Source organism: Oculina patagonica, chromosome 10 (genome assembly GCF_052425735.1).
Source record: "Oculina patagonica isolate OP01 chromosome 10, crgOcupat, whole genome shotgun sequence".
Classification (NCBI taxonomy): domain Eukaryota; kingdom Metazoa; phylum Cnidaria; class Anthozoa; order Scleractinia; family Oculinidae; genus Oculina; species Oculina patagonica.
The window spans coordinates 20,821,682-20,846,018 of NC_135767.1; the positions used below are offsets into that span (position 1 = coordinate 20,821,682).

The 24,337-nt window shown below is 39.4% G+C and overlaps 3 protein-coding genes across 3 annotated transcripts in view; 1 reads left to right on the forward strand and 2 right to left on the reverse strand.

Annotated features, from left to right (window-relative positions):
* Nucleotides 1-24,337, reverse strand: part of LOC144629063 (uncharacterized) — a 50,544-nt gene that overhangs the window by 20,649 nt on the left and 5,558 nt on the right. The window lies entirely within an intron of this gene.
* Nucleotides 1-24,337, forward strand: part of LOC144667331 (uncharacterized) — a 63,132-nt gene that overhangs the window by 7,560 nt on the left and 31,235 nt on the right. The window contains exon 4 of the mRNA XM_078528721.1: nucleotides 19,417-20,492. Within this exon, the coding sequence (XP_078384847.1) occupies nucleotides 19,417-20,492 (1,076 nt within the window). The remainder of the gene's footprint in view (nucleotides 1-19,416; nucleotides 20,493-24,337) is intronic.
* LOC144628784 (uncharacterized) lies at nucleotides 359-3,182 on the reverse strand. Its single transcript, XM_078486899.1, has 2 exons — nucleotides 3,050-3,182; nucleotides 359-693 (listed from the first exon to the last, which is right to left on the reverse strand). The coding sequence occupies exons 1-2, from the start codon at nucleotides 3,180-3,182 to the stop codon at nucleotides 494-496; spliced, it is 333 nt and encodes a 110-aa protein (XP_078343025.1). The 3' UTR covers nucleotides 359-493.

The following is a 24,337-nucleotide window of genomic DNA, read 5'->3' on the forward strand; positions in this document are numbered from 1 at the left end:
AGTTCACAGCCAGTTTAGAACGATAACATTTTTAAATTCCACGAATTATGTCCTTCGTTCGCAAGCTTTGAGATGCACAACAACAACAACATATGCACTCTTTCGAAACACGCAGAAACACTTCGAGCAAGAAGATTTTTCGCGCGCTTTTCCGGTCGTACTCATCGCTCGACCAACCTGCTTACAAAAGCACGCGAGGAAATCCTTTAGTAACCTGGATACCATAGCGCATACCATAGCGCGGTCTCTGGGGGGAGGGGTCGGCCAGACTTTGACCGAAACTATAAAGCGCGCGGGAAAACATCTGGTAACCAAGGCAACAAATGCCTACAGTCGATCCAAATATGGACTGATCATGACCGGTTGAAACTCGTTTATTCTCATGTCTTAGCTCTATGAATGGATTCCCCTTAAAGACATATTTTAACACCCATTGTACTTCAGCCCGCCACTAGATTTTTGCTGTTCTCCATTAATCAAGTTTAAAACAGATTCACGCAGTTTCTGATGCCGTTATAGTCCCCATGAACTGTGCTTGTTTAATGGACTGGTCGATCCTGGAAGCTTTCAGCATTGTGAGGGAGCCTAGAAGGGACATGCCCACCATCAGGTAAAAAGGGCCTGCCCAGCCATACACGTCAGCGATCCAACCCACGATGGGACCTTCAATTATGGGACCTAATCCTCCAAAACCTGGCAAACACAAAAAATGCAATGTACTGTAATTAGTTTCTTTAAATACAAAATTAATTGAGTGGGTAAACGTACATGTATAGTGCGCAAAGTTCTGCACCATTATGTAACTACGTTTAAAAATGCTTAAAGAAATATTTCATTTCCTTTTGAAAATCAACAAGAACTGCAAGCAGTTTATAATCGTGCGGGTAATTTTTGACCACCCGACCTCTTTCAGTGCTTTGGCTTAAAGGCACGGCATCGCACAGTAAAATCTTTAGAAAAGCAGTCACTTGAGAAACACACAAGTCGTGTTTGCGTTAGACACGGAGTGAACGTGACATGAATTTCTTTACCACGTCATAGCCACATGCCTAGCCGGAAAAATGCCTGCTTACGCATGCAAATATTTATTTTGTTCCGAATGTTCAATAAAATAAACCCAAACCAGTTCATTTAAAAGAAAGCCAAATCACGCCAAAATAAAGAGTAGACTAAGGCCGTCCCATTGTGTTTCTCCGTTTAGCGTCTTCCGACAAGCTTTTGGTAATTCCCCTGGCGCGATGACGTGTATCCCGTGCTTTGGCACATTCTTGCTGAGCTTGCAACTTACGTTTCGATAACGTTTCGATTCTCAAAATACCATAAACTCGAAACAAAAATTGGGCTATCCAGAAAATAAGTCGTCGTTTTGCAATATTTAACACATTCCGGGTAATGTCATAAAAAATGTTGTGGTTATTCATCGTGGTAGAGTACAATAATAAAGTATTATTTCGTTTGTCTCACGACGTAGTCACGTGTGATGGAGATCGCAACGTTTCGACTGCATACTGCTAGTCTTCATCAGGCGATAAGGTCGACTGGTTGTGCGTTAGCTTATAAAGCACACGGCTGCGCTGCGAGTTTGTACGACTTGTACTCGCTCCGAGCCAAACGCTTGAGTAACACAACAATAAATATTTCACACAAACAGAGCGCAGAGTATTCAAACAGAAAATAGGTGAATGATTATTTATAGCTACAAGCGAGAGATCGCGTGACAGGGGTCTGACGTAGTGGTAGTTTCAAATAGCTTGGACATGTCCAAGCGGTCTTGGTTTTCGCTATGTGATTATATTCAGCCTTCTCTTCTTGTAAAATATGGTATGAAACAAAATTATACATTTCAGAGAGCAGAGTGTTCGTGTTAAACGCTAGTGATCGGCTGATCGCTATTAAATATTAAATCTTGCGTGACCGTGACAGAAGAGCCGGCTGGGCCGCGTGGGTCTGGATCGATTTACCGACAAAAAAAAAATAAAATTCCGTGCAGATTATGAATCGGGCCCAAACCCCGCCCGATTAACAATGACGTTTAGGAGACAGGGTGTCCTCCGCGGTGTCTGCCATGTCTGCGGTGTCCCCGGGGCCCAGCGCACTCACTTTTAAGGTAATGGTGAGTGCGCTGAGGCCCGGAATAAGCGGTCTGGATTCAAGCCCAGGTTTGGGTCACTGTGTTGTGTTCTTAGGCAAGACACTTTTCTCTCACAGTGCCTCTCTCCACCAAGGTTTATAAATGCGTACTAACAAATTTAATGCTGGGGGTCACTATGTAATGAACTAGCATCCTGTCCAGGGGGATTAGAGATACTCCTCTAGTCACTTCATGCAATGAAGACAAAGATAAGCTCTGGCTATATTAACCAGTTTTAAAAACGCAATGTGACAAGATGCTACGGAGGAATGGGTGGTGGGGTAAACCCTACCATGGCCTAGCATCCCATCCAGGAACCTAGCAATACTCGTAGTTCCTTCATGCTACCGAAACCAGGCTAAGCTGGGCCATGTTGTCCAGTTTGGCCTAAGTACCACTCAACTTTTGCCTTACACTCTGTTAAAGCTCTTAGTTTTTTTAGTGCGCTGGGCTCCAGATCAAGCGGTCTTGGTTGGAGCCCTGGCTGCGGTCATTGTGTTGTAGTTTTGGGCAAGACGCTTAATTCTTACAGTGCCTCTCTCCACCCAGGTGTATAAATGGGCACCAACGAATTTACTGTTAGGCCGAGTAACCCTGCAATAGACTATCGTCTCATCAGGGGGGGGGGGGGGGGGGGTAGAAATACTCCTAGTCGCGCCATGCCTCATAGACAGGAATAAGTTCCGGCTTTGTTAGCCAGTTTGGCATGATAGCGCAACTTGACAAAATGCTGCAGGGGGGAGGAGGGGGTGGTAACCCTGCCATAGACTAGTATCCCATTCAGGGGTATTACCGGTAGCAATACAGAAACCGGGATAAGCTGCGGCCAAGTTGTCCCATTTGGGCCGAGTACAACTTCACTTTTACGTTTCACTCTGTTACATGTAAATATCGTTTATTAAAAGCTCTATTACCAACCATACACAAGTCCTGTGGCGGCTGCCTGGACATTCTCTCGTTCTCCAATCTCAGCAGGTATTGATCCACTCAAGTATGGATCCACGCCACAGTTGCAAGCACCGGCCAAAAACATAAACATTGCATTAACCATGATTCCCATATGTCCTGTGTATTGAAAAAGAGCCATGAAGAGGGTGCTGCCAAATAGCAGATGCCTTGAAGGAATCTGGAAGAGATTGAATTATTCCGTGTTAAAAATAAACTCAGAGAGCTGGCTCCATACTGAGACCTCCAGAGTTCGCCAATGACCAGCTTGAAATCCGTCTGGAAGGACAAAAGTCGGGAGGTGAGGGGCAACAAACACCCTGGGTGTACTGCCTTCCTTTACATAAGCTTCATTGATATGTACGGCACCAAAGAATATAGAATTTTGAGCCATTTTTGTTTCAAATTGGGTTGGTTTGTTCATCTGATCAGAAATTATGTATAATTTTTGAAAGAACCTTAAATTTTATAACTGTTATTATTCATCCCTTGAGAAGTGCAATTTAAAAAACGTCGGGAATTTGAAGACCTTGTTCAATTGTGAAAATCAATAGGGGAGAGAAAATTGCATGTTTTAGTCTGAAATTTTCAAAGAGTACCCACATATTCTACCCTCGAAAAGATTCGGGGTTCTTTTTAACAAAAAATAACTTTAAAAAGAAGCCAAATATATAAACCAACATAAAAGCAAGAAATGAACTATTTTAATTTCATTTTTTAATAATAATCATTTAATTTTTGTGCCGCGCGACAAAATGTAATCAAACGCTGCGAAAGCGAAATATGCAAATTTGGATGACATTAAGGCGTCTAAAATATCGTGTTAGATCAATGTAATACAGACTTTGGTAGACTTTGGTAATAGCTAATATTTATAACTAGAGTTTTCTTTCGGAATATCGACTCTTGCTAGTGACTCAGGAATTAGATAGAAATTGAAGGAAAGTCCGCAAGTGATATTAAAGTTACTTGTCAACGCACTGCACGCTTTAAAACGCGCTTTCTACTTGACAACCATTGTTAGATAATATTGGTCTTTAATTATTATTAAATTGACGGGTAATAATTACTTTTATTATCTTTATTCGCACGTCAGAGAAAGTTAAAATATTCGTGGAAAAAAAGTTGAATTTTATTGCGCACGCATAAAGCAAATCAATATTTAGAAACAACATTTATCATAAAGTTATCAACATTTTTAAAAAAGAAACAACGACCTTACAAAAGCGTTTTCCTTTCCTGTGTTTAAAAATCAACATGGAGGCTACATATCGGTTGGAATTTTTGAGAGCTTACAAGATGTAACGACCACAATTTCCTCTTGTTCGGTTGTTGAGTAATATTTAAGTTCATTTTCTTTCCATTTCAAATTTAAAAAAGGTATATTTTAAGGTTACACAATACCTTCGCGGGTGTCCTTCGGAAAAAAATTCGTACGTGCGTTGTTTTTAAGTAAACTGCCACAATCTATTTAACAATTAGATTATGAGCTCGAGATTTCTATCGTGTGATAGTTGATGAGGGCGAAGCCCGAATCAACTATCACACATAGAAATCGAGAGCGAATAATCTAATTGTTTTAGTATAAATCTACTAGACGTTTAAAACTTAACAACAAAACAGGTTCTCGTTTTTATTAAATAATGATGCAAATAAGTCACACAACACGCGGATAATTGACAACTTCACCACATTGCATTGGCTTCTGTGTGCGCGTTTGCATTTCATTCACGATTTATTGAAACCGTTATATGCCCGAAACTGAAGGAAAAGCCAAGTTTTTTATTGTAAAATGACGATTGAAAGATGTACTGGCGTACAAGGGCCCTTGGAAGTCAAGTTTTTTTAAAATTCGAAAGCGTAAAAGATAAAAAAAAAGTTAAGCGAGTTGTTCGCAAGGAAGAAACCACATTGCGCTGTTTAGCTTCTGTGTGCGCCTTTGCATTTCATTCACGATTTATTTAAACCGTCGTTTGCTCGAAATTGAACTAAAAGCCGGATTTTCATTGTAAAATTTAAAGATAGTCTGACTTACAAAGGCCCTTAGGAAGTCAAGTTGTTTTATATGTAGGAAACTTGAACGATAAGAAATTTATGAAAAGTTGAACGATTCGCCCGCAACCTTGAATTCGCATTCAATTTTGTTGTTTTATTTAAGTCTTATTGATGCATTAAAAAACTTGCAGGTCGAATCTGTTTAGCCTTTATTTAACTGCTCCTTGATGGGACGATGAAACTGTGTTAGTTTGCCAGACATTTTAAACTTTATTTCCACAAAATGTCTCGGTGAAACGCATCTCTGAATGTTATAAAATTATAGATTCGCCCGCTTTTAAAAGCGTAAACGAATATTAATTGCTTTTCTTACCGTGTAAAATCTTCATTACATATTTCGGTACAGTCTTTATCTTCTCCAACATCGGCTGGAATAGTAAATAATCCAAGTCCTTCTTTACGGTCAATTTAAAAGCCAGAAAAGCGAAAAAGCGGCGACCATTCTGTTGACAACCGCACGCTGTTTCGCTACTCACCTTCTACAACAGAATAGAAGGTGAGTAGCGTAGCCAATCAGAGAACAGCATTCGTGATAGAACGCTAGTAGATTTATACTAAATATCAATAGAAAGGTAAAGAACTGTGGAATTCGAAAAAAAAATATCCGATGTTTGTCAGAGCCATTCTTGAGAAGTAAGAAGCCGGTAAAGAGAAAAAGACCGAGTGTCATTCCGCCGAATTAATCGGGTATCAAACACAACCACTACTGCAAAAGAACTGCACAATGTTAATCAGCAAGGATCAATCTCTCAAAGTGTATCAAGCTTTTTCTTAATTCTTATTGGTTATCTTTTTATAAACCCGTAAAGTTTAAGTATCGAATAATTTGCGACCCTGTTGCGTCCGCGGCTGTCACAAGAAAAATATCCAAAATAAATGAAATCCCCGACACACTTTTGTTCTTCGATGCTTTGCGAATGTTCTGGCCAAATTTCGTTGGAATCCGCCAACTCTACATACCCTATTAATTCATTCAAAGAGACGGTATTCTCGCGAAAAACGATTGCGAGTTTTCGCCATTCGAAGATTTGCAGGTGGTGTGCGCACTATGACCGCAATGCATTATTTTGATCAATTTCCAACATGGCGGAAGATTGTTGTGATGCGAGCGGTTTTTCGGGTCAGTTTGATCATCGTTTGCACAGCATTCGCTGGTCTTTTCTCTGCTTAAATATTAGATTTGGATAGGTCGGGAATAGGTTAGTTAATTTTTTGCGTCGAAAGTCTAACATTTAAAGCGTATCATGGTAAATTTGGTCATTTTCTCGAACAAGGTAAAATGGCCGACTTTTCTCTTCGTCTAGTAGGTCGGACGTTTTTGTTGAACACGGCTTTCAGCTAGTGGTGCTTGGCGTAAAATTATAATACAACAAAAGCTTAGACAATTTCCAATATGGGAAACATAATGCACCAGTATGCACCAGTCGATTTACGCCGTTTCGACTGAACCAAAATGTCCCTTTTTTGAGTGTTGATCGTCTGTACTATTGAAGTTTCCTACGTCGAGTTGGTAACGAGTTCAGCACTTTCATTAGACAAATTTCCAATGTTTTTGGAAGTTATGTTGTTTGCTTCAAAATGATTTAATTATGTGTTCTTTGGGACTTAGGAAAAAATACAATTTAAGATAAAAAGTTGCTGTAGATGATCAAGATGAACGCCAAAAGGACGCTAGTTTACTGAAGAAGCAAGCGAATTATTTGTTTGTACTGTACTGATTCTTATGTCACGGTTGAATTATAGTTCCTTTTGAACACCCAAAATAATGTTTCAGTCTTTTTCGGTTTATTTGGGGGACTGAGAAGATAATAAATTGCTATTTTGTTGCATAAATTGCTTCTACCCAAGTGGACCAAGTATTGCCTGTACAGGCTCTAGCAAGATAAGAGGTTGCATTATTTGAGCTTCAGAAGGTCACTTTGAAATGTTTTATTGCATCTGTTGTAACTAAAAAGTGATTCCACTACAACATTTGTGGAGACTTCATGTACAGCAAAATAATGTTGTGGAAGTGAGAAGTTCAATAAATTGTTTAAAACTTAATGAGGTTCAAATTGGTTCTGTTCATTATTTTGCAAGTGGTTATCCTGCTTATTACAGAAGAGAAAAACCCTGGTTAGTTTTGTCTCTGTCTGACACAGTCATCAAGCTTTTTGGCCAAGAGTATTTCATTTAATTTGTTGAGCTTGGTAACAGGAAAAAAATAAGTCCTACTCATTTGATGTCAAATTATTAAGTCTGTATATTTCCAGCCAAGTTGCCCAGCAGGCTGGAGCTTGTACCAGTTTCAGGAGCTTGAAGAGACTAGGAGTATTCTCCCCTCTCCCCTCCTGAATAAGATGTTAGCTAGTCTATCACAGGGTTACCCCCAGCAGTAAACTTGCCAGTACCCATTTATACACCTGCATGGAAGGAGGCACTATGAGGCACTATAAGAGTATTAGTGTCGTGTCCAAAAACACAACACAATGACCGGGGCCATGGTTTGAATCAGGACTGCTCAATCCAGAGTCCGGTGCACTACGCTTCCATACCACCCTTAAATTATCAAGACACTAATGGAAATATTATAATTATTATTATTATGAAATGACACAGTGTTTCTTTCACAATCTTTTATTTATGCAAATTTTTAGCAACCTTCAGCATCTGAGGTTGTCACTTGATGTGTTCCTTTATCTGGTTGGTTTATTCTGAAGCTTCCCCTGGAGAAAAAAATTCTGTTTCCAAAGTTATCCTCCAGACCTGTGCATTTTATATTCAGTTGCTGTTGCAGTGTAATATCCCTGAATAAAATTAAAGAAAAAACTTGATTATAAACCAGTTCTGTTATAATTGAAGTTGCAGTAATAAATGGAAGTACCATAAACAATCATGGTCTGTATACACACAACAGTAGCAAGGGGAGGGCTTCCAGTGAGATATTCACAAAAGTTAAAGTACGAGCTGTTTTTGCAAATAACTGTGGTTGGCTCAAAATTACATGAATTAAAAGAATGCACTTGGTCCAAATTGGCCTACAACATTAGAGCTTAGCAGCCCTGGAAGCTATAGTACATCACTGGTTACCCCTAGCATTGTATTAGGTTGCCCTAGTATAGTTGAGAGAGTCACTTGTGAGATAATAAAAACACCCCCAGTCAGCCTTCGAACAAGGTCCAGAGGATCTTATTTTTCTAATGGCAGCTAGTAATCAAGCCTACATTGTAAGGTATGTAGCCAAATTAAAAGTTCTAATAGAAACTCAGCTGATATATTTTCTGTTTAGACTCTAGCACTGATTTACTTCAGCCCAGCAGACAAGTTTTAATTTGCCTAAGTGAGATTTTTTAGCATCAAATCAAACCCAAACAATGATATCAAACTAATTTACAGGAACACAATTTTTTTAAATTAATTTTACTTAATAACTGTATTTTGAAATCGTAGTTAGTTTGTTGCAGGAATTATCTTTGTTGATCATTTGAAGTGTCGTAAAAGCAGAATTTTCTTCGATTTACTGCTGCTAAACACTGTACATCAGTCATTATGAGAGCAAAAAATAGTCCCTATAATCCCTTAAGCACTTTTCGAAATAAAGAATAAGAAATAAGAAACAGAAGCAAAACAATTAGGAAGATTATTAGCTTTAATGGTTGGTGAAAAGTATGCAGTGAAAAGTAATACAAAATAAATCAGGACACGTAACATAAATAACATCAACATGTGACAAATATGTTTTCCTCATTTCAAATCAAGGTACGATATACTTGTTCGTAGTGGTTAATAAAGCTAAAGGGCAACCGCCTTGTGAACATTACATGGTTATATTTAGGCTTAGCACATCCTACATCGTGTTTAAATAAAGGTTGCTTATCCAACTATGTTTACAAGCATGATTCTTACCTCTGCATGCATGCATGGCTTTGATGCAAGTCCCTTCTAGACACACAAAACCAATATTTTAAACTCCACGCACTGAAGTCTGAGGAAATCTTTGATTCAAAAAATCGACAACATGTCAAAACTAAGATATACATCGAAAGAATCACAAAAGCGGCGTTATTTTGAACAGAAATAAGTAATTTTGGCGTTCACAAGAGATCCTCACACGATGGCCGCCATGAGCAAATGATGCGAAACCGAAACAACTACCAGCGTGCATTGCGGTCGTAGCACGCACAAATGATGGCACCCGTACCGTTCACAGCGAGCGAAACGATCTTCGCGGGAATTCAAAGACAATAATAGTGTATTCAACAGTCACGTTTATTCTCCTTGTTGAACTTCAGCGTGCGAGAGAAATGGAAAAAACAAGAAAAATATGCAGAGGAAGAGTACAGAAAATGAAGTAGCAACGGGCAGTTCGATTTGTTCGCAGGATCTCCCGCCCGTACATCGACCAACATTCCGCTTTTGTCTTCTTCTTAGGCCTCAGCTTCGATATTTTCGCTATCCAAGGAGTTTTCTCTATTATTGTTAACTTTTTTCACGACCTCTATTAAGTCAATAACGAGAAACGAAGAGCGATAAACCGAATAGCGATATCTAGAATGTGAGAGAAGGAAAATCACATGTAAACAAAAAATGCTAATGAGGTTCTCGTAATAAGGCTCTTTCGCGCAAAAACGTCGCCGGGAAGTCAACGCGCTGAGGATAATGACACCTAACTGTGTTATTAACTTTTATTTTAAAAACGTTTTTTTCGAAATAACTCGCGTGCGTTTTAAGATTTTACTTTCATTTTTGGGGAAATGTTAGATTTATAGTAAATCTTGAGTTTAGTCCAAAAAAAATTTTTTCGACAAAAGTAGCCCTCTGAAGGTATTGTGTAACCTTAAATGAAAGAGGATTGAAATACGATGTTGAAAACTTAGAAGCGAGCCGTGATAGTTCGCCATTTTGCTTATTCGGTCAATTAATGCATAAATAAAAAGCGACTTAGAAGTTAACAGGCATCACACCAGTGAGTGTCAATTTGCATTTTTTGCATTCTATTAAAGCTCCTTAATTCACGAGTTAAAAATGATTCATTTTGGAAAATGAAAAATCTGAAACGACCTGTAACTAAAAATTTCATTTTCTGAGGGATGGATCATTATATTTTTGAAGAGGGAGCAAGAGTTGGGCAATTTTTCGGAGCAAATATATGATTTTCCAGCTTCAAGTTGTGCAGTTATTTTTTTAGACTTTGTTACATTTATTTCTTTGAGTGTCTCCCTTTGCAGGAATACTATGGGTAATTTCCAAACCCTCCCCTTGAAAACTATAATGGTCCGTCTATAATTCCCAGAGGAAATTACCTTTTACGGATATTTTCACTTTCCAAAGCAAGCAGTATAAAATAAACTTGACAGTAAGGTTCACTCTCTACAAGGAAATAGCTTTCAGTCATTTATTTCAACTGACGTTGGCGTGGTGAGTAAAACTTGACTTGTATTGTATGCCTTTTATGATGTCTACCAGTTTATTATCAAATAGCGCAATTTTTTGTACAGCCAAGAGATATATACAAAAAACTAGCTGTTGGAAGTTACAAATGAAATGTGTATACATAGCATAAAAGAAGTTCATGGTAATAGCTTATCTGCGTGTGGTCACTCACTCCAGCGTTTAAAGGAGGCCAATTTTTATGATGTACAAAATGACTTTCAAATTGAAGACAACCTCAAAATTACATTTTTCTAAGGGAGATAAACACCATAATAAATGATACGGCGAAAGGAGGAGGATTTTTACCCTATAAGAACGATTACGAAAACCAAACTTGTAATAATTGGCAAGTTTTTGTAAGATTCGACAAGATTTAGCCTTTTTCGTGACGTATTTACTTGTGAAAAGTTTCGTTCAGCTTAAGTTTATTCGTATATTCCAACATTTTGTGATTTGAGCGATAATGAAATGCCCAGTACAAACTGAAAAAAATCAACTCGTTCTCATAACAATGAATTTATCAACAACGACACAAGTGCTTCTAGATTTAAGACGTCGTTGTTATTAAGTTGCCTGCACACGAGCGAATCTAACTGCTGTAATATATTTAGGTATTTTTCATCACTCGTCAAACGCTCATCAGTGAGCGTTTGACGAGGTTCCAATGCAATTTACCGCTGAAGTTACTTAAACTGGCCGAGTTTAAACACTGTTAACGTTGCATGTTGTTTATGTAAAGAAATCACTTGTTCTACCAACAAACCTTATCCAGTCGGCGTTTTATCAAGGAATAACCACCCCGTTTACTCGCTTATATAAGTTATATAATAAGGTATGTGCTGCGGTAAAGGGTATGGTTTGTTTTCTCTGGTCAGTAATTAGGTATTAATAATTCTTAGAAGAAACAGGCTATCTTTATCATTGTTATTGTGGGCCCAAGAGAGGCCCGCGACCCTAATCTTGACAGTGAACAGCGGATTGCGTATCACGCGTCCGCGCCACGTTTATAACAGCGCAATCTCGAGCCCAGAGTGACCCCCGGCTCCGCGATTCGTCAGCGGTTGGTCAGCGGTAGGGTCGCCGGGACTCACTCTGGGAAACTGAATTAATTTCTTTTTTTCTACTGGTCCTCGCAGAACAATAGAAATCAACACGGAAGTCTGAAAATCTTCCCCGGAAGTAAACCAAATCGGAAACCCTGGAAAAACGTTCTTTTTGTTTTCCATGGTCAAATGTTCAGAAGTATCAGCTTAATTTTGTTAAACACCTAAGAACTCGTGATATGGCACATAAATGAAGTACTTCTAATTTTACCCTTCTCTTTGAACGTAAAAGATACTATGAATAAAAAGGACTTCCTTTAAGCGTCGATTCTGAACGGAGTTTTAAAACAACAACGACGGCGTCACCAAGGACAAGGTCGATTGAAAACTCAATTTATAGATGACTTACAAATCTCGCTAGAACTACTGTTTTCATTTCAAATCTCCGTTCCGGTTGAAAAACTGAATATCCCAGACAGTGCTCGATTCAAAATAATAACTCATGACGCAGAATTTGAACATTACGTGTTGTTGTTTTGCTGAAGAAAATGAATTGTACAAAAATTATAACACACGTGTGCACGTGCTGTGTCGCCAAAATGATAATTACACCTTTTGAATAGCGTTGACCGGTGTGGCCTTTAACGTCTTTATTAATATCACCACCATTCGACGAGGAAAAAATTGTTTGCTCGAAAACATGCAATCTATCCTGAAAAGATGCACTGTCAGCGAGAAGCCTTTGAAATATACGAAAGTCGCCAAATAAAAATATGCGAAAGTCACCAAACAAAATGTTTTTATGAACAGAACAATAGCTTGACAAGCTATTGCTGAATTTCTCAATGCTCTTTCGCGGTTGATGTCCTGGGTTCGTCTTTGGCTGGTGGTGATTAAACTACGAGGATATCCTCTCTTTTGAAAGAAACTCTTTTGAGTTTGACAACAAATACTACCAACAGGTTGGGGGTGTAGCTATGGGGACCAAGATGGGACCAAATTATGCTTGTCTGTTCGTCGGATATGTGGAGAGCAAGATGTTTGAAGATTATCAAGGGAAGAAACCTCAACTTTACAAGCGTTACATTGACGATGTACTTGGGGCATCCTCTGGCACACGACAAGATCTGGAGGACTTTATACAGTTTTGTTCCACTTACCATCCTGCTCTCAGCTACACATTTGAAATCAGCGAGTCTTCAGTTTCCTTTCTGGACCTTCGACTCTCCATTTCCGGCGACAAAGTAGTCACGACCATTCACTACAAACCAACCGACACTCACAGCTACCTTGATTACAGTTCCTCCCATCCTTCTCACTGTAAGAAAGCCATACCATATAGTCAATTTCTCCGTCTTCGAAGGATATGCTCAGACGATGATGACTTGGTGGCCAAGTCCAAAGAAATGTCATCATTCTTTCAAAAGAGAGGATATCCTCGTAGTGTAATCACCACCAGCCAAAGACGAACCCAGGACATCAACCGCGAAAGAGCATTGAGAAATTCAGAACGAGGCAACAAGACCAATCACTCAGAGAAAGTGCCCTTAGTCCTGACTTACCACCCAAAGAATCAGGAAGTCAATAACATTCTTCTCAATAACTTCCGTATTCTGATCGATGACCCCACCACAAAGGAAATATTCAACTCCAAACCTTTTGTGCGTTTATCGGCGGGATACGAGTCTCCGAGACATCCTGGTCCACAGCACTTTCTCTTCTGGCGCTGTTCATGTTCAAGCGGAACCACCAGGAACATTTGCCTGCCACAGACCTCGATGCCACACTTGTGACTTCACGGGAAAGACGGCAACGGTCACCTCAGCTGACGGGGGTGTTCGCCTCAAGGGACGGTTTGACTGCACTGCGGCCGGCGTGGTCTATGTTATCGCATGTCAACGCTGTCACAAGATGTACATTGGCGAAACTGGTCGCAGGCTTTCTGACCGTTTCGGTGAACACCTTCGTTCAGTGGAGGGCTATCATCAGCACCCCCGCTACCAAGGGGGTGGCTTTCCCGTTGCCGAACACTTCAACCTTCCCGATCACAATAACATCCAAGACATGAGAGTGTCCGTGGTAAGGAAAGTAAACGGAGGAACGGCATTGCGTCAACGCGAAGAGAAACCGCTGATCTTCCAGCTGAAAACACTAGCCCCTGGTGGCTTGAACGTTGACTTTAAATTTTATTTATTTTCCTTTTCGCTTTGGTTGCGCGCGCAACACTTTTAAGCGCATCCACGCCATTGTGCGCGCAACAATTAACGTACATTGTATCAACGGCTCATTTTAGACTGAAGAAGGGGTTTCCCCGAAACGTCTCTATTTTTGTCAAGAACAAATAAGCACTTTTCCAAAAAATTGTTTACACGAACGTGTAATCCAAAGTGCTACACAGCAACACTTTATTTGCCCTTTCGATTCGGCGATCGAGAAATTCGAGCTGGTTCTTCAGTACGGTTCATTCACTCTATACTTTGTCGTTTGAGGAGTTTGAACAACGTACGGATGGGGAAGCATTACAAAATACTTCAAGCCCGAGGAAAAAGGTATATTTAGAGTCACCTTTTTTCGAGTGCATTTGAATTCATGTGTCGGATGCAAACATAATCAAGCATAATATTCGAGCCTGAGTCGAATTGGGGCCAACAGCTACTTGTTGATCCGGGAAATCAAAGTCCTTGCGATATTTTAAACTATCGCTTAACTATCGCTCTTAGGAGTTCAAGAAAGAAGAAAGATATGGGAGAGAAAGAGAGGTCACTTATTATCGATATAAGACCATAAAACATACTCGCGGCGTACTCGTGGCGTTATTTATCTCCCTCGTGCAATTACAGGAAACGCACAGGGAAGATAGAGAGGCTGGGGTGATGAACCCCCTACCACTTTTTTTTACCGTGACAAAAATTATACATATATATTTTTCTAAAATTGTATCATGTTCGAATTTAGATGCTAAAAGTACAATTACTATTTTTTTTTTTCATTTTTGTAACAATGAGAGTGCAATTGTCTTTTCTCTGTTTGTTCCGTCTGGTATCGTCTTAGTTACCGGTACTACAACAAGCTACAACACGATGAGAAAAGTTCGTGTCTTGATGTAAGGTTTAAAGTCTCTGTTTGAAGGGTCAGAAAAAAAGAGGTTTTATCACAAGCCTTTCTTTATTGCAACATTTTGTCGTTTTAAGCAATATTTTTACAGCAATATTTCAAGCGCTAAGCGTTTAACTATCATTTTCCGGTATCTGAGAGAAATTAAAATCCAAATTTCCCCGGTGGAGCATGCCCCCGGATAGGACCCCCTAGCTGCCTCACGCTTCTCCACTTAAATTCTTGGTGCGCGGGACTGCGAACTAAGTTAGCGTATAGAACTGTGAAACAGTATTTACGGGATAAAGCTTTTGCATGGAACTATTTAAATGTTAAGTTCAGTTGTTCTTTGTTGTATAGAAATACGTGCGTAATTTCGAAGTAATGAATATTGTACGTATAAGCTAATTTAATTTAAATTATTTTTTCGCTTTAGGGACCGTTCATTTTTTATGAGGTAGGGGGCTGGTGGAATTTTAGGGGGGTCATGGAAAAATAGGGCTTCAAAGGGGGGCAGCCAAAAAATTATGGTCTGTAAGGGGGGTCACTGAAAATAATTAAACGTTTAAGCGTTATTAATGAGCGCTTCTGTAATAGTTAACAATCTTGCCAGAATGCCCAAACTAACATTCCTGAGGATCTGAAAATTCAAAAATTCCCGGGGGAGCATGCCCCCGGCCCCCCTTCTTTGTTATGTACCCCTACTTTGTTATTAACTCAACCCAGTTCAGCTTATTGGTTTCAAATGCATTCAGCCCATACCAACAAACGGCATCCACAATAAACAGATGGTTTATTTAGTCCAGGCAATGTGAGCTATTTGGGGGAATGTAGTTTGTCTATTATCATGACCGAACAACTGATACATTCTTTAGTCATAAAGCTTGATAAATTTTAATTTCAGTTGACCATTTGTTGTTGGGGTCCATTATATTATAACAGTGACTGTCTATCAAATCCCACCAGCCCCTCTTACCCCATAAAAAATGAACGGGTCCTTATATGTTTACCGTTTTTACATATGTTTAAATTTAATATACTAAAAAAAAAAAGAAAATAGACGACATTACATCTTAACAGCAGAATGTGCTATAAAAATGGCGTAATCTGCTGTTGACGTAGCAATTAAAAACAGATTTAAAGGTGTGGAATCCGACATCTCGCACCTTTTGGAATCCGGAATCCACAGGCATGGAATCCGGAATCCAGTCGCCGGAATCCGGAATCCACGGTGCGGAATCCGGAATCCAAAACTCTCTTGGATTCCTTTACATGGGGCGAACTGCGGGTTTTACTTATTCGTGTAGATGGAAAGCGCTTTTTATGAAAGGAAACGCAACGTAACTTTACAAGTCCCGTGTGGCCAACCAATACATCCATGTATACCTCGTTCTATAAACGCTTGTGGGAAATTACACGCTCTATTTCTTGTTTTATTCCATGTATACCTCGTTCTATAAACGCTTGTGCGTAAAATGGAGGAATTTTGCTTCGAATTGAAGCCAAATTTTCCTCTCGGATTTTGAAGAACGATCGTAACTTGTTGTTTTGTTTATGTAACACAATGGAGGATCATGCGCTTGTGTTCGGGGCTTGAACAAAACTGACAAAATTAAAATATTGTCTGCTCTAGACTGTCTAGACAAAGAAATCGTTGTTGCAGACTGTAAAGCCGCACTTGAAGGATTCTGCGTCCACAGTTTCACGTCTGGAGAACGTTTCGCTTGTCGGAGAAAATGAAAACAACTGAACAAGAAATGTTCATTTCTTGGCGAAGTAGAGCATGAAACAAAGTGTTCTCAGGCTATCTCTGGAGCTGCCAAAGCTATCGAGTTGAAAAACATGCACGTAAACTATGTGTGCTGAGCGTGGTAACTGTGTATGATGAAAGTATACGATGATTTTACAAGAAGGTAACCTGCGATCAGGCTTTCTTTTTTTCGCCGCGAGAAAAATAACGCCTGATCGCAGGTTAACAAGAAGGATAAGACGTTTCTTTAATACGGTTTTAGCGTATTAATAACCATTAATGAGTGAGTGTTTGTAACTGTTAAACTAAACTGCGCTTATACATTTTCTTGCCTGGACAATTACGTTTGGCAATATTAAACGCTGTCTACGGGCTACAGTGAAATACTTATAAGCAAAGTTTGGAACGCGCGATGTTGTTTTTGTTACGCGTTGACAGTTATATTCATGACTTGTTAAGTTGCGATTAAATTAACATCGGGAATTTGAAACCTTCTCAAAATGTTTTCGCAAACCGAAGCAGTTCCTAGGGAGTCTGATCTAAAATAAAATATCGATATTTAGGTCAGCTCTGAAATAGGGTAAAGAAAAAAACGTGTTTTAGCTTTTATTTGGTGTGGATGGGGTGTAAGTCTATTTATAAGGTAGCGTTATACACCTTACTTTCAAATAGATCACTTAAGGGACGGACCATTAGAAAAGTGATGGGGGGAGGGGGGAAACAAAAAAAAATTCATGCAAGCCAAAATGGCAAGAAAAAAAAATCGTGCAAAGGGTAAGGCAAAGAAAAGAAATTCGTGCAGAAGGAAAGGTCCTATTAATACCTGGAAATACCTGTCATCATTTAACACTTGATGAGATCTATTTTTCGACGAAATATATGGTGGAGAACGCTGAAAATAGCATTTCCGAGCCTAGAAATTTTAAGATTTTCTGGGGGAGCATGCCCCCACACCCCCTAGATGGATTGTGATCATAACATTCCTTTTGCTCGTCTCTCTCTAGCCTGCGTAGATTGCTTACCAGTTAACTCATTTCTCAAACAGATTGCAAACATGAATGGTACGAACTACAGTAGTCTTGGTTTCTGTTGTCAATTCCGGTCAAATAGGATTTCTGCAGTAATTATTTATGAATTTCTATTACGTATTGTTTCAGTTTTGCATATGTTTATGTCTAAGGGCGCATTTGTTTGGGAATATTCCGGAATAAGAATTATTCTTATTCTGGATTGATCCCAAACGAACGCGCCCTTAGTTTTCCCACGGACTTTACACAGAAATATATGAAAAACACAAATCTATTATACGAAATGATCGAGAAATTCATCCTGCTTTGGTGTGTTAAGAAGCGAAAGAAGGTGTGTAAGAAACTACATATAGAATTACAGTGTTAGGATCGCACTTTAAAAGCTGATATCCCTTCAGAAACCTCTAATCCATTACAGACAATCAAAAAGGCTTTTTCCTTATTAACTATTTTTTGTAGAAAGGGGTAGATCATGTAATTTCCAACCCTCGACCAGGGTTTGTGTTTTGAGCTAGAAGGAAGGGGTGGGTCTCCACTTTTCCAATTGCACCGCCCTTTGACCCCCCCCCCCTCCCCCCCCCCCCCTCGGTACTTATTGCCAGTCCCTAAAGGATGAAGTCAATGAACAACAGCAGTTTTAAAATATTTAAAAAATAATCAACAAAGCAACATTTGTCCAAAAACGTGGTATAAAGTAACAAAACATGGCATTTGTGTGAAGAAAAAAACATTTGTCTAAAAGAAAAATTCGAGCAGAGGGTTTCACCCGAAAAAAAATTTCCTGCACAAGAAATGGACAGAAAAAAAAATTCGTGCAAGCCGAAAATTCCCCACCCCCCTATCACTTTTCTAATGGTCCGTCCCTAAAATGAGGTAAGTTCAAAATTTTGCAAGTTTGCTGTGAACGTTCTCACAAGAAGTGATTATTTTACCTTGATTTTTTTTTTCAACTATGACGATGTTTTTAAATCCAGATTTTTAGGCTAAACATACTAGACTCGACAAGATTAGATTTTATCATATTGTTAAGCTTTATTTGATAGCACCATTCATGTTTGTTTTTCATTATTATTATTATTATTATTATTATTATTATTATTATTGTTGTTGTTGTTGTTGTTGTTGTTGTTATTGTTTGCACCAGCCCTTTCCACTCTCGTAATAATTACCAGTCCCTAAACAGAGCGGATTCGCAGATTTGGTTAATATGGCGAATCGCGGATTAGCCGAGAATTTTGGCCCGGACCCGGACTCATCCTGCATTGTCCTGACATTATGTTTCCTGCCGAATTTCGTATCACGGACATTTGGTCGACCTTCTTCGGTTTGTTAACGTTATGTCCATTGAACATAAACAACTGACACATAAACAAGACAGAAAAGAAGTAACAAACCAAACTTCTTGAAAAAATTAGCATAAAACAACATATACAACATATATATACCTTGCAGTAAAATAACACCCACCCCGCAAAAAAAGCACACATCGGCGGATTTGCGCATACCTTTATTTATCCCAATCCTCTGTTTAATTTTTCAGTTACAATAACTCTTAGAGATTGAAGAAGGCGTCATGAACAACATAAAAGAACTCATGGAAGCCATCGCTATAGCCTTACTCGTTGCCACTTTCCTTCTCAACACCGGTCGTGCTCTAAAAGCTATCAAGTTATGCAAGGAAAGTTTAGTATTCCTAAATAGCGAAGCGCTGAGTATAAAACACCAATTTGGCAAATTAATTTACAAAAGAACCTATGAAACGATGTTCACCGCGTACTGTCTTATCCACGATAACACAAATGCAATAACATGTGGAAGGAAACTTTTAGTCATTTACTGCGAGTGTGGTTTAACAGTCCAAGAGGGGCACCTTAGCATAGTACTGGGACAGATATATCAGAGTCAAAATAAGTATGTTAAGGCAAAAGAACTAAACGAGAGAGCTATCACTATCATGAGAGAAATTGGGGACAAAAGAGGAGAAGCAACGGCAAATGGAAACCTAGGAACTGTGTTTCAATCTCTCGGTGACTATGTCAAGGCTAAAGAATATCTCGAGAAAGCACTGGCGATCAACATGGAAATTGGTAACAGAGCAACAGAAGCAGCAAATTACGGAAACTTAGGAACCGTGTTTCAATCTATCAGTGACTATGTCAAGGCTAAAGAATATATCGAGAAAGCACTTGCGATATACATGGAAATTGGTTACAGAGAGGGAGAAGCAATATGTTACGGAAACCTGGGAACAGTGTTTAAATCTCTCGGTAAAAATTTCAAAGCTAAAGAATATCTAGAGAAATCACTTGCGATCAGCGTAGCAATTGGTGCCAGAGCAGGAGAAGCAACGAATTACGGAAACCTAGGAGCTGTGTTCAAATCTCTTGGTGACTATGGCAAGGCTAAAGAATATCACGAGAAATCACTTTCGATCATGACAGAAATTGGTCACAGAGCAGGAGAAGCAACAAATTACGGATACTTAGGATCTCTGTTTAAATCCCTCGGTAAATATGTCAAGGCTAAAGAATATCTCGAGAAAGCACTTGCGATCAACATGGAAATTGGTAACAGAGCAGAAGAAGCAACAAATTACGTAAACCTAGGAAATGTGTTTCAATCTCTTGGGGAATGTTTAAAGGCTGAAGAGTATTTCAAGAAAGCACTTGTGATCAACATAGAAATTGGCGACCGAGCAGAAGAAGCAACAAATTACGGAAACCTAGGAACTGTGTTTTATTCTCTTAGTAGATATGAGAAAGCTAAAGAATATTTCGACAAAGCCCTTGCGATCGTAATGGAAATTGGTGACAGAACTAGAGAAGCATTTGTTTACGGAAAGCTAGGAAGTGTGTTTCAATCTATTGGCGATAGTGAGAAGGCTAAAGAATACTATGAAAAATCACTTGCGATCACAATTGAAATTGGTGACAGGCAATTAGAAGCAGTAAATTACGTTAAACTAGGAAGTGTGTTTCAGTCGCTCGACAAAATCATCATGGCCGAAGAATATCTTGAGAAGGCAGTTTCAATAAGTAAAGATATTAGAGACGGTGAAACTGAGCTTATGTGCTATTATCTTCTTTCACTGACGACGTTCTGGCAAGGAAAGTCCCACGAAGCTTCTTGTTACCTTTTACGAAGTATTGAAAAATGCGAAGATTTGCGAGGTTATAATGCAGACAACGATCAAATTAAGATATCCTTTGCAGACGAGCATGCTTTTCCCTACGAGTTGCTCAGTGAAATGTTTTGTGACGCTGGAAATCCTAACAATGCTTTGTATGCTGTGGAGCTGGGACGGGCTAGAGCCCTAGCAGACTTAATGGCAACTCAGTACTCTGCTGAAACACACATATCAGCTAACCCGCAATCATGGATTGGCATTGAAAATGTCATGACGAAAGAAAGCAACTGTACTTGTCTGTACATTTCTTATCATGCTCAAACAGTGTTTTTGTGGATTCTCAAGACAAACGGAGTCATTTCTTTCCGAGAAACGGAAGTGAAAAAAAACACTCTTCACAGAAGATTAGCAAAGCCAGCTGAAAATTTGGATGAATTTTTTGCTATCATGGCGAAGAGTTTTCGCAGCTTTGGTATTTTACCCGAGGAGGTTTGCGAAGATCGATCTTTAAACGACCTGGAACCGGCTGCATCTGATTCTTCTCAGGAAGAGAGCCACGCAGCTATGCGACATGGCAAGGATGAGAAAAATCCCGAACCGAGTTTAACTTTGTTCCACGAAATGCTCATCAATCCTATGTCCGACCTACTTGAAGAGCCTGAAATCATCATTGTTCCCCATCGCAACTTGTACCGTGTTCCATTTGCAGCTTTACTTGATCAAAATGGGAAGTGTTTATCAGAAAATTTCAGGATCCGCATCATTCCTTCATTGACGACTCTCAAGCTCATTCAGGACAGTCCTGCAGACTATCACAGTCAGACTGGTGCTCTGATAGTGGGTGATCCTGATGTCGGTGTTGTGAGTTACAACGGACGTCTCAATAGAAACTTTGTTCCATTGCCTGGTGCAAGAAAGGAGGCAGAGATGATCGGACGCCTGCTGGGCGTTCATCCTTTGTTAGGACAACACGCAACTAAGCAAGCAGTACTTCAAAGGATAGATTCAGTGAGTCTGATACATTTTGCTGCACATGGTAGCGCTGAAAGAGGAGAAATTGCCCTTGCGCCTCCAGATTTTACTTCCGAGATTCCACAAGAAGACGACTACCTTTTTAAAATGTCTGACATTTCGAAAGTTCAACTACGAGCTAAGCTAGTAGTACTAAGTTGTTGTCACAGTGGCCGTGGACAAATTACAGCCGAGGGAGCTGTTGGAATCGCTCGCGCGTTCTTAGGATCCGGTGCACGCTCAGTGTTGGTGGCACTGTGGGCCTTAGAAGACAGTGCAACAAAGCAGTTCATGAGCTGTTTCTACCATCACCTTGTTCGTGGGGAAAGCGCCAGTGAATCACTTCACAAGGCCATGAAGTGGATGAGAGAAAATGGATTTACCAAGGTTTCCGAGTGGGCACCGTTTATGCTGATTGGAGATAACGTGAAATTTAACTTCAAAAAATATTTAAAGTAAGTTAAATAAAGCGAAGAAAACATGAATTGTTTTCATGAATTTGGTTAGTTGGTTGCCTGTGTGAGTCAAATCAAAATTAAGGCCATTTTTCATTTCATTACAAGTAACGAAGTCGGGACGAAAATCAATGTTGGGATATTTTTTTAAGCCAAAATACTTTTTTGTGAGGTAATCTAATCTTACACTTATCCTTTTAATTTTAAATTAAAAGTCGTTTCTTTCAAAAGCTCTCTATCTATTTTAACAAATTGTCAACAAAAATCTTATCTTTTAGTGTTTATAACTTGGACTGAGTCCAAACGTGAAGAAGTGTGTCGGGTCGACTTCAGTACCAGCTGGAATGACTGATTGGAACTGGCAGTGCTTTTACTTTATAAAAACTGAGACAAATGAGAAATTTCTTACATGATGTTTAGGCAATTTTGTCGTTCAATTTCCTTGATTTCTGGTTTGTCTTTTTGGAAGAAGATCTAAACCGGCAGTGGAGGACCCCATGAAGACAAAATCAAGCAATGAGCTAAGGAACTTCTGTGATTACAGTGAAAAGTAACAGAAATGCTTTGATTTCCTTCAGACGTCCATAAGACAAAACTTTTTAATTTCCCTAAAACAGTTAAGGAACAGGTTTTGTTGTTTTGTTTTGTTTTGTTATTTTTTTTCTCGAAAACATCTTGTAACAATCGAAAGCGTGAGACACGTGGGGTGGGAGGGAGGGGCAGAACGGTTCCAAAATTGAACCTGCCTTTTTGTAGATTAAAAAATCGCAACGGCTCGGGACAGGATAAATAATACGGACAGCAGGGCTCGTGGGAATCGAAAAGCTTATCCGGTCTAATTTCTCGTTGCTTCGGATAGGTTCGCGGATCGGCGGCGGATTTGGCCTGAAAAAGCACACAAATTGCGGAATTGCATGGTAGATCGCGGATCAGATGAAAATTTTGCCCCGGACTGGGTCCGGACTGCCTGTCTTGAATTCAGATCGTAGTTCTTTGATCGGCCTTGCCCGTATTTTGGCGTTTTGTCCATATCTTAGTTTCGAAAAAAATTAAATTAAGATTTTTACTTTTTGCTCGTTGTGCCCCTTAATCTATTATCTATTTATCAATTTGTATAATGCATTGTATTTTTTTGCATAATTCTGTAACCTTACCTTTGAATAAACGAGCAATGATATGAAACCTCAAAAAGGAAAAAGCAAACATCTACCACATAAATTTTTCAAATACCGTATTTATTCGATTAAGCGCCCAACCTCGAATAAGCGCCCACCCTGAAGGCAGGAAAAGTTAATAAGCGCCCAGCCTCGAATAAGCGCCAACCCCCACCCCCTAAAAAATGAAGTGCACGAGAGGAGTAATGATTATCGAAATTGACTAAGTACTACTAAGAAGAGTTCCCCCATGACCGAGTTTTCTTAGTATTTTACAGAAAATTTCAATGAACAGTTGAGATTCTGCTTTGGTACATCTTCACGTTTTGTTATTATTTATTGTTTTGTTACAAAAATAAACTTACTTTTTGCTGAAAATCACGAAAATTTAATAAGCGCCCAGCCTCGAATAAGCGCCCAGCCTCGAATAAGCGCCCACTCTCAAGGTCCAAAAATTTCATAAGCGCTCAGGGCGCTTAATGGAATAAATACGGTAGTGCAGATTCGGATTTTAACGACAACTGTCGCGGAACGATGGATTACGCCAAAAAATAGCACGGATCGGCGGAATTTTCCATATCCCTGTCCGCCCCTTTTTACAAGAGAGAATGTTGTTGTGGTGCTCATTACATTACCATGAGAAATTTGTAAGTGCAAATTGTTGAACACTCAAACCCTTCTAATGACTCAGAACCCGCTCGACATCTACGACTGAAAAATCCATCGCATGCTTTCAATTGGCGAAATCTTTGCACAACACAAGCTTTTCACAAGCGCAGGATCGATGAATGACTAATGATCCAACGCTGGCATCCCAGTCTGAACAAATGGGTTCTTTCTTACTTTCCCATCGTGAATTACTTGATATATAAACAGTGGTGAAAGGGCGGTTATTCAAATTACCCTGATGACGACTTAGTTCGAGTCGAAAACTTTGGGTTTCTTTTCCTTTTTTAAGTTTTTAACAATTTTTTAAGTCTTGTAAATAGTTGCTTTAGCCAAAAGTGAACATTATGGACAAATTGTTTATTGTTGTCGATGTAAGAAAGTTAGGCGAAGCAAAATTGCCCGGGGAGGGACTCCTGTATGAAAGGACGGGGATTCTGGTTGTCTGGCTTAGGGGTGTAAATTAC

Bases quoted from the DNA above. Each gene is read 5' to 3' on its own strand.
- LOC144628784 (XM_078486899.1), bottom strand. From the start codon at position 3,182: ATGGTTAATGCAATGTTTATGTTTTTGGCCGGTGCTTGCAACTGTGGC. The intron at 694-3,049 runs GTTGGTAATAGA...TGTGTTTGCCAG, and splicing joins CGCCACAGGACTTGTGTATG to GTTTTGGAGGATTAGGTCCC.